Here is an 18517-nt window from a genome sequence, read left to right as displayed (position 1 = left end):
TAAGAACAACCATTATCATAAATGTGTATGTGTGTGCATTTTACAGAATTTTTAAAAATACACAGAGAATTCTTCACAGTTGTTAACTCTGGTAAATGGCGGGGGAGGCAGGGGTGAGAACTGATCTATTATTCATAATCTCAATGATGAACAAGATATTTCCAAAAATAGGTGGATTATTTAAAATTATTATTATTAGGATACTTTGGGGTTCTAGAAACAAAAACTTAACAAAAAAGTCACTTAAAGAATTTAGGGTTTTTTTTTCTGACATAAAAAGGACAAAATAAAGGATGATTTCAGTTTGGTCTGTCAGTGACTTACAAGTGTTTTTCAGGACCCAGGGCTTTCCGCCTTCCCACTGGGCCATCTTCAGCGTGTCCCATGGCCTCTGGGGGTTTCAGTGATCCGGGCATCGCATTAGACATGACGGTGTCCAGCAAACAGAAGTATTTCTGCTTATGCATCTGTTTATAATAGTGAGAAAACTCCCCCAGAATCCCACCAGCGATTGATTCCCAGGTCACATTGGCCAGGATTGAGGCCAGCTGTGCCATGCTTAGTGCAGTCATTTGCATTGCGATCCCCGGGGTTAGCTGGGACCAATGCTGGGACTTCTCCTTGGGCTTGAACACATGGCCAGGTGGAGGTTGGTGCCCCCAGAAGAAGTCTTTGTTCTGCCAATGAAGAGGACACAGACAACACTGTCTAACAGGAAAAGCCCCTTTTTACTTTATACCCTTCCGTATTGCTTCAACAATCAAATACTTTATTTTATTTTGTTTTATTTTATTTTACTTTATTTTATTTTATTTTTTGAGACAGATTCCTGCTGTGTTGCCCAGGCTGGAGCACAGTGGCACCATTTCTTTTCACTGCAACCTCCACCTCCTGGATTCAAGCGATTCTCCTGCCTGAGCCTCCCAAGTAGTTGGGACTACAGGTGCCCACCAAAATGCTCGGCTAGTTTTTGTATTTTTAGTAGAGATGGGGTTTCTCCATGTTGGTCAGACCGGTCTCAAACTCCTGACCTCAAGTGATCTACTCGCCTCAGCCTCCCAAAGTGCTGGGATTACAGGCGTGAGCCACTGCACACAGCCTTTTTTTTCCTTTAGATAGAGTTTTGCTCTTATTGCCCAGGCTGGAGTGCAGTGGTGCAATCTCGGCTCACTACAAGCTCCACCTCCCTGGCTCACACCATTCTCCTGCCTCAGCCTCCCGAGTAGCTGGAACTACAGGCACCCACCACCACGCCTGGCTAATTTTTTGTATTTTTAGTAGAGACAGGGTTTCACCATGTTAGCCAGGATGATCTTGATCTCCTGACCTTGTGATCTGCCCGCCTCAGCCTCCCATAGTGCTGGGATTACAGGCGTGAGCCACCACGCCCAGCCAAATACTTTCATAATTAACTTTTTGAATGTTTGTGTGCCCTACTTGAAAATGAAAGATACTCTGTCTTGATTCCATTTTCATGCAGCTTGGCCCCCTGATGCTAGGGACCATGGCTTTTTCTTGCAGTGTGACTCACCATTTGCCAAAGCAAATCTCTTGTCTTGCATCAGCTCAGTCTCTTTGTCTGCAAATTAAATCAATAGCCCTTTCTACTGCCTATCTCGCAGGACATATTGCTAAAAATACTCACAAAGTCACCATCCAGGAAGAATCATTTGCCCCTGCTGCCACTGTCTCCTGCAAGTCACATGAAAGCTGCTGAGGCTCGGTATCTATTATGCTATAAAATTCAACACAAGGGAAGAGAAAAAGCAAATTCCATGAGCATATTTAAGTGTACTGGATCTACCCCATTGATGCTGGAGCTGTATTTTCACAGTAGGATCCTCTTTTGTTAAATATTACAGTAGTATGAAAACCTAGCAGAAGAACAGTTCACTGTTTCTCTGATTTTGTCAGTGATGTGGGCTGTGGAACTTAACTCTTTGCTGCTCCTCCCCCAACCTCCACCCTACCCCTGCCTGCCTCAGAGGTCAGCCTTGCCTGCTGCCCCTGACTGAGAGGACCCTGACCACCCCACCCCAGGTTATACTCCTCTGAGAAGGCCCCTTCATCCTTTCCCCAAAATACATCCCCTCAAATCTCTAATTTGTGTGAACCATTAATTCCAGATATTGTAGGAAAAATAAGCAGGGAAAATATGCAAAACAAAATGTGGATGGCACATAACCCATAGCATCTCTCAGGGTGTGTACACTCAAGAAGTCTTTACCAACCCGTAGTTAGGAAAATGCGTGTTCAGAATAACTGGGCCTTCCCGCAGTCCTCTGAGTCAACCAGATGACCACACATTGCCAGAATGAGAAGCACAGCAGTTTCACATCCCTGCTTCTAAAATGTTTCCCAACAGCTCATTGAAACAACCTCGAGACACCTCTCTCCCCTAAACCCAGTGTGTTCGGGAATGGCTCTAGGAATTCTACTTTTGCATTGCCTCACTCTCCCTTTCCCCATCCAAACCATGGTGTTGGATTTACAGCATTTCTTAGATCCTGTAGAAGTCCTTTTCTGCCAAGATCCTGGAGCGCGCTGGATTGAATGACGCTCTTCCAGCACATTTGCAGTGCATTAGAATCTTGCCGTCCGTTGCACACGTCACCAAGTTACTTTAGTGAGCGTTCAGCCTAGCTACGGCTCTGCTCTGCTCTGCTAACAGTTGCTTTTCAATATTTTGTTTGAGGATTTGTAATAACTCAAAGGCTTACACTTCTTTTTTTTCTAATTTGTTTCCTTGAAGCTTTACTCATGGCTACTTCAGAAAATGTCAGTTTTATGTCATTAATGTCATCATCTTCTCTGGATTCTCAGAATTCAAAATTCACAGGAGCATGGCAGCCTTACATTCAGTCTATTCTTTTCATAAAAAAGGAAGTAAACCGCAACAATTCACCTACGCTATGGAGACTGGAGTGGTCCCACCTCTGTAATTCTCTCTCTGTCTGCCCCACAGCTGTGCCGAAGTGAGTGCCACTTGTCTGCAGGGCCGTATCGTGGAACCCTCTTTGCCGACCAGCCAGTGATGTTTGTCTCGCCTGCCAGCAGCCCCCCAGTGGCCAAGCTCTGTGAACTAGTCCACCTGTGTGGAGGCCGGGTCAGCCAAGTCCCCCGCCAGGCCAGCATCGTCATCGGGCCCTACAGCGGAAAGAAGAAAGCAACAGTCAAGTATCTGTCCGAGAAATGGGTCTTAGGTAAGAATCTAGGCACAGAGACACTGTTGTGTGGTCCAGCTCTATGGACAGGTTTCCAGGGAGGGCGGCGTCACGCTCACACCCCCTTCCACGCAGCTGGGGCACCTGGGTTGATGTCTCAGCCTCCAGCATCTGCCCTGCCAGCGTCGTGTGGTCACCCTCGGCATTCCCTCTCCTTGCTGTTAGCAGAAGTACAGTTCACAAGGAAATGGGAACTCTAACTGGACTTCCCCACTTGACTTCCCTGGCTCATGTGAAAAACCCAGTCTACCCAAAGCCACCCCAAGCCACCCCTGTGGGCACAGGCTCTCCAGGCACCCCTCTTAGACCCCCCCTCCCCAGTGCCTCCTTGTCCTGCTTCAAGAGTCCCTGGCAGCGCCCGGCATTAGGGCCCAAGCTCCCGCCCGTGTCGTCTCCTCTCCCAGGTACATCTCGTGATCACTCCGTCTGCTCATGTGCTCAAAGGGCATTAAAGACGTAAAACGACTCCATCTTTTATTTCACAAAGTGAGCACAGTGTGACTGTAATGTCCCGCTCTGGCATTCATGGAGTTGCACCAGGCGCTGTGTGCGATTCTGGGAAGGAAGAGGTGGTAGGAGCTGAGCTGTGATCGGAGGAGGCTGGAACCCCACGCCGTGCTAACACGCGGGCTCCGGGAGACTTGCAGGTGATCCCCAGAGAAGAGGGTTAAGGAAGAGTGTGAAGCAAGGATGGCCTGGGGAATGCGGAGGAGGCAGGGGCAGCGTCTGTGCTAGAACTTACCCACCCTGCGGTGGAGTCGTATGTGGCAGGACAAGCCTAGGGCTCCACTGTGGGGAAACCCCACACCCTCCTCCATGGGGTTGTGATAAACATGTTAGTTTGCTTGGGCTGCCATTGCAAAATACTACAGGCTGGGTGGCTTCAAGCAACACACATTGTCTCTCAGTTCTGGAGGCTGGAAGTCTAAGATGGGGTATCAGCAGCGTTGGTTTCCCCTGAGGCTTCTCTCTTGGGCTTGCAGACAGCTGCCTTCTTCCTGTGACCTCATGTGGCCTCTCCTCCATGCACACACATCCCTGGTGTCTCTGTGTGTGTCCAAATTTTCTCTTCTCTAAGGATACCAGTCAGATTGGATTAGGGCTCATCCAATGGCATAGTTTTATTTGCTTTTATTTATTTTTTTGAGACAGTGTCTCTTTCTGTCACCCAGGCTGGAGTGCAGTAGCACAATCACGGCTCACTGCAGCCTCAACCTCTCTGGCTCAAGTGATTCTCCTGCCTCAGCCTCCCAAGCAGCTGGAACTACAGGTGCACGCCACCATGCCCAGTTTTTTTTTTTTTTTTTTTTTTTTTTTGTAGAGATGGGGTCTCCCTGTGTCGCCCAGGATGGTCTCAAACTCCAGGGCTCAAGCAATCCTCCTGCTTTGGCTTCCCAAAATGCTGGGATTACAGGTGTGAGCCACTGCATCTAGCCCCAGTGGCATCATTTTAACTTGTCTTTTTCAAGGCTCCATCTCCAAATACAGTCTCATCCTGAGTTACTGAGGGTTAAGACATCAACATATGAATTTTGGGCAGACACTATTCAGCCCATAGCAATGAATCACTCTAGTTTCAGCCCCTGGGGCCAAGATCCTTACCTGACTTTAGAGGTACGTCCTCTCTCTCTCTCCCATTCTCTCATTCTTTTCCTCTCTCTTTGCTTCCATCTCCTTCCATGTTTCTTATTCAGTCTCCTTTCTTAGTACTTCTGCTTGTCTCTAAATCCTAAACTTCTGGCTTTTCTCACCCCCTCCTAAACATTATCCTTTAATAGACAGGTAGATACTGTGTTTGTCCAAGATACATTCGTATCTAACTACGGACATTTTACAAATATCTTTTACATAATTGATGGTCATCCTTTCATATATTTTAAAAGTGTGGCAATCAAAAGTAATTTTTTAACTCTGGTGCACAGTAATTCATCTTTTGCCTGGAAACCAACTTCCAAATATATATATATATATATATATATATATGATTTTAGTCACAGTCCAAAAGCTAAGAGGCTGTTTACTCTTTTCTAAATGCCAAGAATATAACCTTCAAAACATCCTATGTTCTGAAAAGAGGCTGTTGTTTTGTGTTTTTGGAGAAGTGTATTATCAAAATGCCACCGACTGCAGAACAGAACTGGGTCTGAAAGCATGTCTGGGCCAGCTGACGGAACTGTGCACACGATTGATATCCACAGTGCATATCAACAAGCAATCTTTTTGGAGTTTGGAAAGCATGTGCCGTGCAGGGCCCGAGCCTGCCTCTGCACTCGTGTTTCCAGGTTGGGTGGCTCTGACGGCCCCTTCCTGTGGCTCCTGCGTCCTTGTGTGGAGTCACGCTTGCTCGGCAGCTGCTCACTTCCTCCAGTTGTTTTGCCGCTCGGCCCTCCCGCCTGTGGGTTTTCAGGAGGCGAATGTCTACCTGCTTAACCCCAAGGCTTCATTCCCGCAAAGCCCTTCAGAGTTCTCTGACTTCCAGGGCTGGGCCACAGGCCCCAGCCTCTTTTTCTTTCCTCCTATAACTTGTGTCCTGTTTCTGATTTCTCACCAATTATGCCATCTGCATGTGCCCTTGGTAACATCTGGGTATTGTGTATGCTGCAGCCCTCACCCATGTGAGACAGGTCCCCTCACTTGCTGGCCACTGGACCCCAGTGTAGTGGGCGTCTCCAGTGTACCAGGCCGCTCCAGCCCACACTCTCTGAGATGTAAAATCACGTAGTTCTCAAGTATTTATTGGCTTGTATTTTTCTCTTTGTGAATTGAATTCCAATCCAGTAGCTGCAGCTATAGTATGAATAAAGGAGGGCTTGTTTTTCTGTCCGTACATACTTCTGGCTCTTCTCACCCTCTGCTAAACATTATCCTTTAATAGACAAGTCGATTTTTTTGTATTTTTCTCTTTGTGAATTGAATTCCAATCTGGTAGCTGCCACTATGTACAAATAAAGGAAGGTTTATTTTTCTGTCCGTACATACACACGTAAACCTACGGAAGACACGGTCCAGGGCATTGCGTTTCTTTCCTCATCCAGGTCCAGGTTGGCCATTTGCTTATTCTCTAACCAGAAACAAATCACGTACTTTTTTTTTTTTTTTTTTTTCTGAGATGAAGTCTCGCTCTGTCACCAGGCTGGAGTGTGCAGTGATGAGATCTCAGCTCACTGCAACCTCCTGGGTTCAAGTGATTCTTCTGCCTCAGCCTTCCCAGTAGCTGGGATTACAGGCATCTGCCACCATGCCCAGGTAATTTTTGTATTTTTAGTAGAGATGAGGTTTCACCATGTAGGCCAGGCTGGTCTCAAACCCCCACCCTCAAGTGATCCTCCTGCCTTGGCCTCCCAAAGTGCTAGGATTACAGGCGTGAGCCACCGTGCCTGGCCGAAATCACGTATTTTCTGTGGAATGCATTTACTTCCCATATAAAACAGAGTCATAACCTCCACCTTGCTTACCCCGCATGCTGGTTAAAGGAGAAAACACAGAGAGTGCAAATGCCCTTTGGCAGGCGTAGGCTTGTGAAGTGTGGCAGATTGACGGTATCCATGGATGTGTCCTCACCACCCCTGACCCTTCGACAAAGCACACTGTGTCTTTTGGAGACTTTTTTTCCTCCCCTTAATTTCCATTATAACAAATGCTTCTCTGGACAATATTTCATTCTCAAAATTTGCAATATTGAAAAACTAGGAATATGTCAAACCATTTTAAAGCACCAAATCGAAAGAAAAAGTTATTTTGTTTAAATAAATTATGAAAAGACAATACTAAAAGAAAAAAATCAATTAAATTTATTCAAACTGGAATATCAACTGCTTTGTAAGGTAGGATCCCTGGGCATCTAAGAGTAATTTGAGCCAGGCGTGGTGGCCCATGCCTGTTGTCTTAGCTACGTGGGCCTTGGCTTGAGCCCATAAGTTCAAGGCTGCAGTGAGCTATGATCCCACCGCTGTACTCCAGCCTAGGCAACAGAGCAAGACCGCATCTCTGCAAAGAAAAAAAAAGAATCATTTTTCAGTACCTTTATATTGTTTCTGTAGCTTAACAGTCTTATTTTGCAGATGTCGTAAACTCACAGGGGTGGAAAACCAGGAGTCTTTTTTAGCCACTGGGAACCTCTCTGAGAAGTTTCTTTTCTTTCCCTTTCTTTATTATTATTAGTATTTTTTGGCCAGAGGAGGGAAAGGAAGGTGGGCACTAAAACGACAGCTCTTCCCCTGAGACTGCAGCATCCTGGCACCACAGTCCACCCGCAAGCCTTTTGTTCCTGCACGGTCTGTGTCTCAAGACCAACAACTCCATATCTATGAAGATAAAAATTGTTAGTGATTATTTTACTTCTAAGAATTTCTTTTGACCTCAGCTCTGAGGTGACCCTCAGCTCGCCCGCCACCCCAGCTGCCCCACCTTGCTGGCATAGAACAGGGAGTGGAGGTGTGAAGTCACTAAACAGGGCCCAGTATACAAAATGTAAGCCACGCCTCACTCACTTGCTCCCTGGAGAATTTCATCTGCGCCACGTTGCCTAATAATGGGGTTATCGGAAAGGTCATGATTACATTCCCTATTCATTCCCTGGAGTCTTTTTTCCCTGAAACTGTATTGTACTTGGGCCAAGATTCTTGATGAATCATTCAACCAGGAGAAATGGGGTTGTTGTTGGTTTTTTTTTTTTTCTTTTTGAGAGAGCACACTTGTGGGTGGTTGAATATGGATAAAAATAAACAGGAAAACAAAAATCAAATTCTTGGCCCTAGGAAATGAATTGTTACCTTTACCTGATATTGGTAATATATATTATATTTGAAAGCATTTGCTAATGGTTGCATTTTCCCCGTAACACTCCCATAACATATAATTCTCATTTTACAAGTCACGAAACGAAGATCCTGGGGTCTGAAGGAACTTGGCCGGGGTGAGGATGGCAAGCTCTTGGGTGGAGCTCTGAGCCCTGGCACTGTCCTCAAGGGTCGGTGACATTTGTGCTGTGGTCAGCTATGTGCACTCTTCCCTCCCTGCTGCTGTTATCACGAAAGGCTGGCTTGGCCTTTCTCATAGGCGTATTTCCAATCTCATGCGCCCTTTTATTGTCTGGGCTCCATTCAAGTGATAAGACATACATATATGCTATTGTGGGAACATAATGTAATATTCTCAACAGCATTGCCAAAAAAAAACAGTTTAGCCTCCGCCTGATTTTAACTTATAAAGAAAATTTGGTTTGAACATGTCCCCATGTTGATGTTTTCAGGAAAAAGATCCCTGATAGCATGCAGGCCTTCTCATGCTGGCCTGGCTCATTCATCTTTCCCCTAATGACTGACCAGAGAAATGCACGATGCTCCCATGGGGCCACTCGGGAGGCCTCAGGCCTTCGGGCTTCCTGATTCAATAGATACGTGAGGCTTGATCAGAGTCACCACAGTCCACATTTCCATTGCCTCGATAAGGAACCAGTTGCAGAGAGGGGAGGCCATCTGCAGAAGTTGTGGAGAGTGGCAGAGAGGAGAGTGAGGACAGGGACTGCCCCCTTCCAGCCCCTCTCCTCCAAGGACAGCCTCATTTTATCCCTACCCAGGTTTCCACGCCCAGGAGCTCAGCAACCACTCAGAAGTTTGTAGAATTCGAAGACACAATTCAGACAATATCAAGAATTATTTTTCCTTTGAGTTGTCCTCAAAACAGATGAAATCTACCAGGATATAAATGAATGAGAACTAAAACTGGTGGGATTTGGTAATGTCAACATCTGATATGTTTAGGCTCATATATATATATCTATCTATCTATCTATCTATCTATCTATCTATCTATCTATCTCAGCCGGGCACAGTGGCCCATGCCTGTAATCCCAGCACTTTAGGAGGCCGAGGCGGGTAGGTCGTTTGAGCCCAGCAGTTCGAGTCCAGCCTGGGCAACATGGTAAAATCTCCTCTGTACAAAAAAATACAATAATTAGCAAGCATGGTGGTGCAAGCCTATAGTTCCAGCTACATGGGAGGCTAAGGTGGGAGGATCACCTGAGCTCAGGGAGGTCAGTGCTGCAGTGAGTTGTGATCATGCCATTGTACTCCAGCCTGTGCGACAGAGTGAGAACCTGTCTAAAAATATATATATGTTTATATATAGATATGTATTTATATTTATATAAACATTAGTGGGTTTTAAAAAAAATTAACTGCTAGTTCCTAAAACAGTATTTTACCATTAGCTTTGGAAAGGTTTGCTCAGAAAATGAATTTCTAAGCACTCCCTTTATTGCATTTATTGGTCAAACTAATGGTCCTGGATGGTTATCTTTGAAACTTCCTAAACTGTTGCGTCCCCGTCGTTAAACTTATGCCAACAGAACTAAACTCACTGGATGTGAATTGCATCAGAGATGTAAACGTTTAAAAGCATTATTAAGGCCGGTTGCAGTGGCTCACGCCTGTAATCCCAGCACTTTGGGAGGCCGAGGCGGGCAGATCACGAGGTCAGGAGATGGAGACCATCCCGGCTAACACAGTGAAACCCCGTCTCTACTAAAAATACAAAAATATTAGCCGGGCGTGGTGGCGGGCACTTGTAGTCCCAGCTACTCAGGAGGCTGGGGCAGGAGAATGCGTGAACCTGGGAGGCAGAGCTTGCAGTGAGCCAAGATCACGCCACTGCACTCCAGCCTGGGCGACAGAGCAAGACTCCGTCTCAAAAAAAAAAAGCACATTAAAAGCAGACCAAAAAAATCCTAGAACACAGGAGTCAGTATGCAATTCAGAATAAGAAATATTGTAGACAAGGCAACTTTTTATGTCTATTAGAAATGTGGTGGTTGGTTTGAGAAGTGAAACCAGCCATGTATATGCTGCCCCAAGCATTTTGGTTGTGGCAGGAAACGTTGAAGACTATTTTGCTGTACAAATTCACAAAGCCCCCCGCAAATACTCCCGTGCTTAGGGGTGAATGCTCAAGTGTGTCACAGCTGCCTTGCAGCTCTGAGGATCACAAAGGTTAATGGACATAAAAGAAACTTCAAAGCTCAACCTCCTAATGGGAAGCTGCCCTGGGTTTTAGGCTCTTTGCTTATTGACCACCTTAATTTATGTTTTGGGTCACGACTGTAGGAGAGACTTTCCTGTGTGTGTGGAGTGTGCTGAACTTGCATTCCTTTTTCTTGTTGCATATTAGGCAGTCAGTGTTGAACCTTCAGTGACCTAAAGTGACAGAGCTCATGTTATGGGCTGAATTTTGTCTCCCCAGAATTCATAGGTTGAAGCCTTCCCGATCCTTAGAACATGATTGTATCTGGAGCTAGGGCCCTTAAAGACATAAATAAGGTAACATGAGGTCATATGGCCCTAATCCAATATGACTGGTGTCCTTATATGAAGAGGAAGAGGCCAGGCATGGTGGCTCATGCCTATAATCCCAGCACTTTGGGAGGCCAGGGCCGGCAGATCACCTGAGGTCAGGAGTTTGGGACCAGCGTGTCCAACATGGTGAAACCCCATCTCTACTAAAAATGTAAAATTAGCTGGGCATGGTTGTGGGCACCTGCAATCCCAGCTACTCGGGAGGCTGAGGCAGGAGAATCCCTTGAACCCGAGAGGCGGAGGTTGCAGTGAGCCATGATCCCACCACTGCACTCCAGCCTATGCAACAGAGCAAAACTCCATCTAAAAATAAAAATAAAGGAACACAAAGAAACACCAAAGATGTGTTTGCACAGAGAAAAGTCCAAGTGAGCACACAGGGAGAAGGTGACCGTCTGCAACCCGAGCCATCTCTCAGGAAGCCTTGGGAGAAACTAACCCCTGTGACACGTGGGTCTTGGACTTCCCGCCCTCCAGAACTGTGAAAAAATAAGGGTCTGCTGGTGAAGCCACCCACCCTGTGGCATTTTGTTATGGTAGCCTGAGCAGACTAGTTCAGCCCAAAATGAATTCTGAGATCACCTGTGGAAATCTGCTTTTAGACAGCAGGAAACTGAGGGCCTCTGATTTTCTAGGCCAGAGTCATGCAGTGAATTACCGAAAGACCCAGAACCCCAGTCCCGGCCCCTGATTTTCAGTTTAGAATCTTTCTTGGTAAGAAGCAGGATCTTATGCTGCGCCCACCAAGTGGAAAACTCTTTTTCATTTACACAGCCACTGACTGTCGTGGTCTCAGACTGTATACCACAGAACCTGGTGTTCCAGAAACTTCCCCAGGTTGGAGCAAGAGAAAAAAAGTAGTTGGATGAAATGATCAGATTTTATTTTTTAATCAATTTTTCTTAAATGTTGGTGCTTGAAAATAAATGCATGGCAGTAAAGTAATGCTGAAGAACATAGGAGGAAAGAAATAAAAAAGACAATATCAAATGTTAGCAAAATGGCAGCAAGGCAAATAAGAGGCTCGCAATAGCAAAAAACTGAGTTCTTTGGCTGGGAAAAACTTATAAATAGTAAAAATCCTGACAATGTTGAAAAAGAAAGGAAGAGATAGGGTTCCATGAGAAATACTAAGAATGAAATTGGAGCGGTCACTGCAGCTATCGTAAGGATATTTTAAAATCATAAGAGAGTGTGATGAACAATTTAATACCAATAAATGTGAAAACAGGTAAGATGGATAATTTTTAGAAAAATGTTACCAAAATTGATTCAAGAAATAGAAAATCTAAACAAGCTCAGGCGTTAAAAAAATTAAGTAGGTAAAATATGTATATCAGCTGGGCACAGTGGCTCACGCCTGTAATCCCAATACTTTGGGAGGCTGAAGTGGACAGATAACTTGAGGTCAGGAACTAGAGACCAGCCTGACCAACACGGTGAAACTCTGTCTTTACTAAAAATACAAAATTAGCCAGGCATGGTAGTGCATGCCTGTGATCCCAGTTACTTGGGAGGCTGAGGCAGGAGAATCGCTTGAACCTGGGAAGCGGAGGTTGCAGTGAGCCGAGATCGTGCCGTTGCACTCCAGCCTGGGCAACTAGAGCGAAACTCTGTCCCAAAAAAAAAAAAAAAAAACAAATAAAAACAAAAAAAGCAATTATGTATCAACAAAAAAATTTTTAAAAAGTAACAATTTTAATGGCAATCAAAAGTATTCCTCTCAACAGCCACTAAAAAGGCACCTGCACATGGGAATGGTAGCAAGATGACAGAAGAGGAAACTCTAAGCTCTGATCCACCACAGAAACCACTAAAACCAGGCAGAAGCTGTCTGCAACGATGCTGCAGGTGCTGTGAACAACCACCAAACGCATACAGCAACCAGGCAAATGCCTGATCGAGGAAAGCCATCTTCAAGTCCGCAGGAAAGTTTTGTGGCATATGGTGGCAACCCAGTTCCCAGTTCCCTTCCTCCAGCTGCAGGGAGCAGACCAGACATGATTTGTTCTAGTCTGGCTGGTTCATACCTGAAGGATTGATCGTCATCTCTGTCTCACATGACATGCAAGGTGGGCAAGAGGTGGGCATGGCTCATGAAAGCCACAGAGAGGCAATTAAGGTAAAAATAGATAAATTGGACTATATACAAATTAAAGACTTCAGTGCATCAAAGGATACCGTCAACAGAGTGAAAAGCAATCTATGGAATACGGGAAAATATTTGCAAATAACAGGTTAATCTTCACAATATATAAAGAACTCCTGCAAGTCAACAACAAAAAAACCCGATTTCAAAGTGAGCAAAGAACTTGAATAAACATTTCTTCAAAAAAGATGATATAAATGTCCAATAGGCAAATGAAAAGATGCTTAACATTACTAATCATTAGGAAAATGCAAATCAAAACCACAATGAGATAGCACCTCACACCCATTATGATTGCTACTATAAACAAACAACAATAACAAAAAAAAAACAGAAAATAACAAGTGTTGCTAAGGATGTAGAAAATTGGAACCCTTGTGTCTGTCTTCATGTAATGTTGAGAATGTAAGATATTGTCGCCACAATAGAAAACAGTGTGGCAGCTCATCAAAAAATGAAAAGTAGAATTACTGTATGATCCAACAATTCCCCTTCTGGGTATATACCAAAAAAATTGAAAGCAGGATCTCAAAAGAATAATTGTACATCCACATTTATAGCAGCATTGTTCACAATAGCCAAAAGGAAGAAGCCCAAGTGTTCATCAGTGGATGCATAATAAACAAAATGTGGTCTATCCATACAGTGGAATATTATTCACCCTTAAAAAGGAAGGAGTTTCTGATACATGTAATGCTGTGGATGAACTGTGAAAACATCATGTTAAGTGAAATATGCCAGAAACAAAAGGACAAATATCATATGACTATACTTATAAGAGGAACTTAGAATAGACAAAGTCACAGAGACAAAGTATAGTTGAGTTACCAAGGGTGGAGGAGGCAGGAAGGGAGCAGAGAATTATTGTTTAATGGCTACAGAGACTCAGTTTTGGATAATGAGAACATTCTAGAAATTAAATAGTAACGATGGCTACACAGGATTGCGAATGTACTTCATGCCACTGAAGTGGACACTTAAAAAATAGCTAATATGGTAAATTTTATGTTATGTCTGTCAAACTTTTAAAGACACCCTCCACAGATAGTTTTAGTAGTAAGTTTTACCAAACATTATAAAGTTTTACAAGAAAAAAAAAAGAAATCTATTCACCTTATTTTACAAGGCTAGCATGATCTTGACCTAATACTGGTTTAAAAAACTCATTTGTAAACAAGTACATAAAAATCTGAGGCTGAGTGCGGTGGCTCACACCTGTAATCCCAACACTTTGGAAGGCTGAGGCGGGCGGATCACAAGGTCAGGAGATCGAGACCATCCTGGCTAACACAGTGAAACCCCATCACTACTAAAAATACAAAAAATTAGCCGGGCGTGTTGGCACCTGCCTGTAGTCCCAGCTACTCGGGAAGCTGACGCAGGAGAATCGCTTAAAGCTGGGAGAAAGAGGTTGCAGTTAGCCAAGATTGTGCCATCGCACTCCAGCCTAGGCAACAGAGTGAGACTCCATCTAAGAAGAAGAAAAAAAAAAAAAAAACTCCTAAATAAGATATTTCATAAGTCAAATCTGGCAGTGTGTTTTGAAAACACACACACACATAACCAAGTGTGGTTTAACCTAAGAATGAAAGGATAAATGAATAGCATTGTCTTTTTTCTAATCCATTAATTTTCTTAGCAGTGTTAAAAAGCAGTAGGGAAGATTCAATGCCCAGTAATGATTTAAAAAAAAAAACAAAAACTCTTCATAAACCAGGAATAGATAACTTTCTTAACTATGGAGTTTATCTATAAAAAATGTACAACAAATACTGAATGGTGAAAACCTTAGTTTAAGGCTTAAATCAGGTATAAGACACACATGAATGCTATTACTCTTACTCTTCAACAGTGTTCTATGATTCCTAGTCAAGGGAATAAAACGAGAAAAAAAAGTGTGAGAATTAAACAGGAAGGGACACATTTTGTTTGCATGTGATACAGTTGTCTAGATAGAAACATCAAAGAGAGTCAATAAACTGTTAAAACTCATTCAGCAAAATTACTCTTTATAAGATCCACTCACTGAAATCATTAGCATTTGTATACCCAATGATAAACAATTATAAAATGTAATAGAAAAAATAGTAAGTAATAGTGGATTCAAGGCTAGCCATGTAATACAGGCCAAACATTCCTAATTTTAATGTGAAATGCTCCAATATCCCAAACTTTTTGAGTGCCAATCTGTCAACACAAGTGGAAAATTCCACACCTGACCTCATGTGACAGGGCATAGTCAAAGCACAGGTGCACGACACAGTTGATTTAGTGTCCCAAGGGGAAAAAAAAGACCCACCCAGCCGCCTTCAACTATAGTGTAACCTTTCCATGCACACCCAAATTCCCCCACACAAGCACGCCCACAACGCGTAATAAAATGGCACGTGAGCAGGCTGGAGGCACCCACCGCAGATTCCCCATGACACCTCATGTGGGGCCAAGAACTCCATGCATTACTCACTGTGGCTTTTTGCTTATTCTATGCAGTATCATGTAAAAATATTACTGAAAATGTCAAAAAGGCCTGCAGATCCCCCTATGTGTAACAGTGATCAGAAAAAGAGGAAGAATTTATGTTTATCAATAGCACAAACAGTCAACTTGTTGGAGGAACTGAACAGCAGTGTAAGTGTGAAACGTCTTAGAGAAGATTATGGTGTTGGGATGACCATCATATATGACCTGAAGAAACAGAAGGATACACTTTTGAAGTTCTATGCTGAATGTGATGAGCAGAAGTTAATGAAAAATAGAAAAACTCTATGTAAAGCTAAAAATGAAGATGTCAATCGTGTACTGAAAAACTAGATCTGAAGGCATCAGAGTGAACCCGTGCCACTCAGTGGTATGCTGATCATGAAACAAGCGAAGATCTATCCCGAAGAACTGAAAATTGAAGGGAAATGTGATTATTCAACATACTGGTTGCAGAAATTTAAGAAATGACATGGAATTCAAGTTTTAAAGCATGCAGATCACAAGGCAGCATCAAAACTCATTGACGAGTTTGCCAAGATTATCGCTGATGAAAATCTGATGCCAGAACTAGTCTGTATTGCTGATGAGACATGACCATTTGGGTGCTATTGCCCCGGAAAGATGCTGACTACAGCTGATGGGACAGCCCCTACAGGAATTAAGGATGCCAAGGACAGAATGACTGTGCAGTGCTGTGCAAATGCAGCAAGCACACCTAAGTGTAAACTTGCTCTCATGGGCAAAAGCTTTTGTCCGTGCTGTTTTCAAGGAGTAAATTTCTTACCAGTCCATTATTATGCTAAGAAAAAGGCGTAGATCACCAGGGACATCTTTTCTGACCGGTTTTACAAACATTTTGTACAGGCCTCTTGTGCTTGCTGCAGGAAAGTTGGACCGGATGATGACAGCAAGATTTTCTTATGCCTTAACTACTGTTCTGCTCATCCTCCAGCAGAAATTCTCATCAAAGATAATATTGATGCTGTGTACTTTCCTCCAAACGTGACTTCATTAGTTCAGCCATGTAACCAGGTATCTTTAGATGCATGGAAAGTAAATATAAAAACACTTTCTTGAATTGCACTCTCACAGCAGTGAACGGAGGTGTAGGTGTAGAGATGTTCAGGAGTTGAGCATGAAGGATGCTATATATGCTTTTGCCAACGCTTGCAACACAGTGACTAAAGACACAGCTGTGCGTGCCTCGCGTGACCTCTGGCCTACGACTGTGTTCAGTGATGATGATGAACAAGGTGGTGATTTAGAAGAATTCAGCTTGTCAAGTGAGAAGAAAAGGATGTCTGACCTCCTTACCTATGGAAAAAATATACCTTCAGAGTTCATCAGTCAGCTAGAAGAAGTAGACATTAATGTCGTTTTTAACATTGATAATGAGGCTCCAGTTGTTCATTTCAGTGACTGATGGGGAAATAGCCAGAATGGTTCTGAATCAAGGTGTTCATGATGATACCAACTGTGAAGTTGACGTTACCACTGCAGAAAAAGCACCCGTGGACAGCTTGGAGCACGTGCGATGGCTTAACTGAGGCCTAGAGCAGCGTGCATTCACAACAGAACAAGAAATCATGTCAGCTTATAAAATCAGAGAGAGACTCCTAAGACAAAAAAGAAAGAAAAAAAATTAGCCAGGCATGGTGACACATGACTATAGTCCCAGCTGTGTGGGAGGCCGAGGTAAGAGTCTTGCCTGAGCCCAGGAGTTAGAGGCTGCGGTGAGCCGTAATCATGCCACTGCACACTAGCCTGGGATACAGAGCAAGGCCCTGTCTCAAAAAAAACAAAAAAACTAAGTAAATATTTTGTGCATGAAACAAAGTTTGTGTACACTGAACCAACAGAAAGCAGCTGTCGATTCTAAGACCATTGTTAGTGAGGCGGATACCATTAAAAATTCTACGACCATTGTTAGTGGGGCAGATACCATTAAAAAGCCACCCAGCGACCACAGTGAAACCCCGTCTCTACTAAAAATACAAAAAATTAGCCGGGCGTGGTGGCGGGCGCCTGTAGTCCCAGCTACTCGGAGAGGCTGAGGCAGGAGAATGGCGTGAACCTGGGAGGCGGAGCTTGCAGGGAGCCGAGATTGCGCCACTGCACTCCAGCCTGGGCGACAGAGCCAGACTCCGTCTCAAAAAAAAAAAAAAAAAAAAAAAGCCACCCAGCAGAATGCCTCCTTGGCCCCAGAAGACCCACTTCCTGGGCCAGTAACTGCTTCTCATGTTCCTTCTCACCTAAAATGTAAAATGCAGTGTCCCGTAACGTTTGAATCAAAGCACAGCTTGGTTGGGAGACCAGAGGCCTGCTGTTGTTTGTTGTTGCTGCTGTTGTTCAACAGCTGATTCTGGTCTCTGCTGATGCCACTGGCTACTTAGCTCCCCTGAGCACATCAGTCTTCACTGTGTTAATGGCATGTCTTATTTTTTACTGTTAAGTACTTATGTGTGAATAAGTGTAATGAAATGATTGCTTGTTGGTAGTGTATAAATTCAGACTCAGGGCCAGGCACGGTGGCTCATGCCTGTAATCCCAGCACTTTGGGAGGCCAAGGCAGGCAGATTACTTGAGGCCAGGAGTTCAACACCAGCCTGGCCAACATGGCAAAACCCCATCTCTACTAAAATTACAAAAATTAGCCAGGCATGATGGCACATGCAGGTAGTCCCAGCTACTTCGGAGGCTAAGGCAGGAGAATCGCTTGAGCCCAGGAGGTAGAGGTTGCAGTGAGCCAAGATTGCACCACTGCACTCCAGCCTGGGCGACAGAGAGACTGTCTCAAAAAAAAAAAAAAAAAAAAAAATCAGAGTCAGGAATGAGGGTGATGCCACACAACCACTGATTGTCCACATGGCGGTGAGGGCTGAGATAGTGACACATCTGCTTTCTGATGGTTCCCTGTACACAGACTTTGTTTCATGCACAAAATTTGTTTGTTTATTTTTTGAAATAGAGTTTGGCTCTGTTGCCCAGGCTGGTGTACAGTGCTGCGATCATAGCTCATTGCAGCCTTTAACTCCTGGCCTCAAGCGATCTTCCCTCCTCAGCCTCCTGTGTAGCTGGGACTACAGTCATGCTGTCACACCTGGCAATCACACCAGTCTATGCACAGAATTACTTAAAACATTGTATAAAATTACCTCTAGGCTATTGCAGATGAAACACAAATGAATTTTCGTTTTAGACTCTGGTCCTACCTTCAAGATCTCTCATTGTCCATTTAAAAATGCCCTCCCCCCACAAAAAAACAAAATCTGGAATTCAAAACATTTCTGGTCTCGAGCATTTTGGAAGAG

The 18517-nt window shown here is 44.0% G+C and overlaps 1 protein-coding gene across 3 annotated transcripts in view; it reads left to right on the top strand.

Moving 5' to 3' along the window:
- Positions 1-18517, top strand: part of MCPH1 (microcephalin 1) — a 242280-nt gene that overhangs the window by 212819 nt on the left and 10944 nt on the right. For all 3 annotated transcript variants that reach the window (XM_003271408.4, XM_030812415.1, XM_030812414.1), the window contains exon 13: positions 2966-3203. In XM_003271408.4, coding sequence (XP_003271456.1) covers positions 2966-3203 — 238 coding nt within the window. The remainder of the gene's footprint in view (positions 1-2965; positions 3204-18517) is intronic.

Source organism: Nomascus leucogenys, chromosome 4 (genome assembly GCF_006542625.1).
Source record: "Nomascus leucogenys isolate Asia chromosome 4, Asia_NLE_v1, whole genome shotgun sequence".
NCBI classification, from domain to species: domain Eukaryota; kingdom Metazoa; phylum Chordata; class Mammalia; order Primates; family Hylobatidae; genus Nomascus; species Nomascus leucogenys.
Note: the sequence above shows the minus strand (reverse complement) of the source record. Positions and strands in the feature narration are given on the sequence as shown.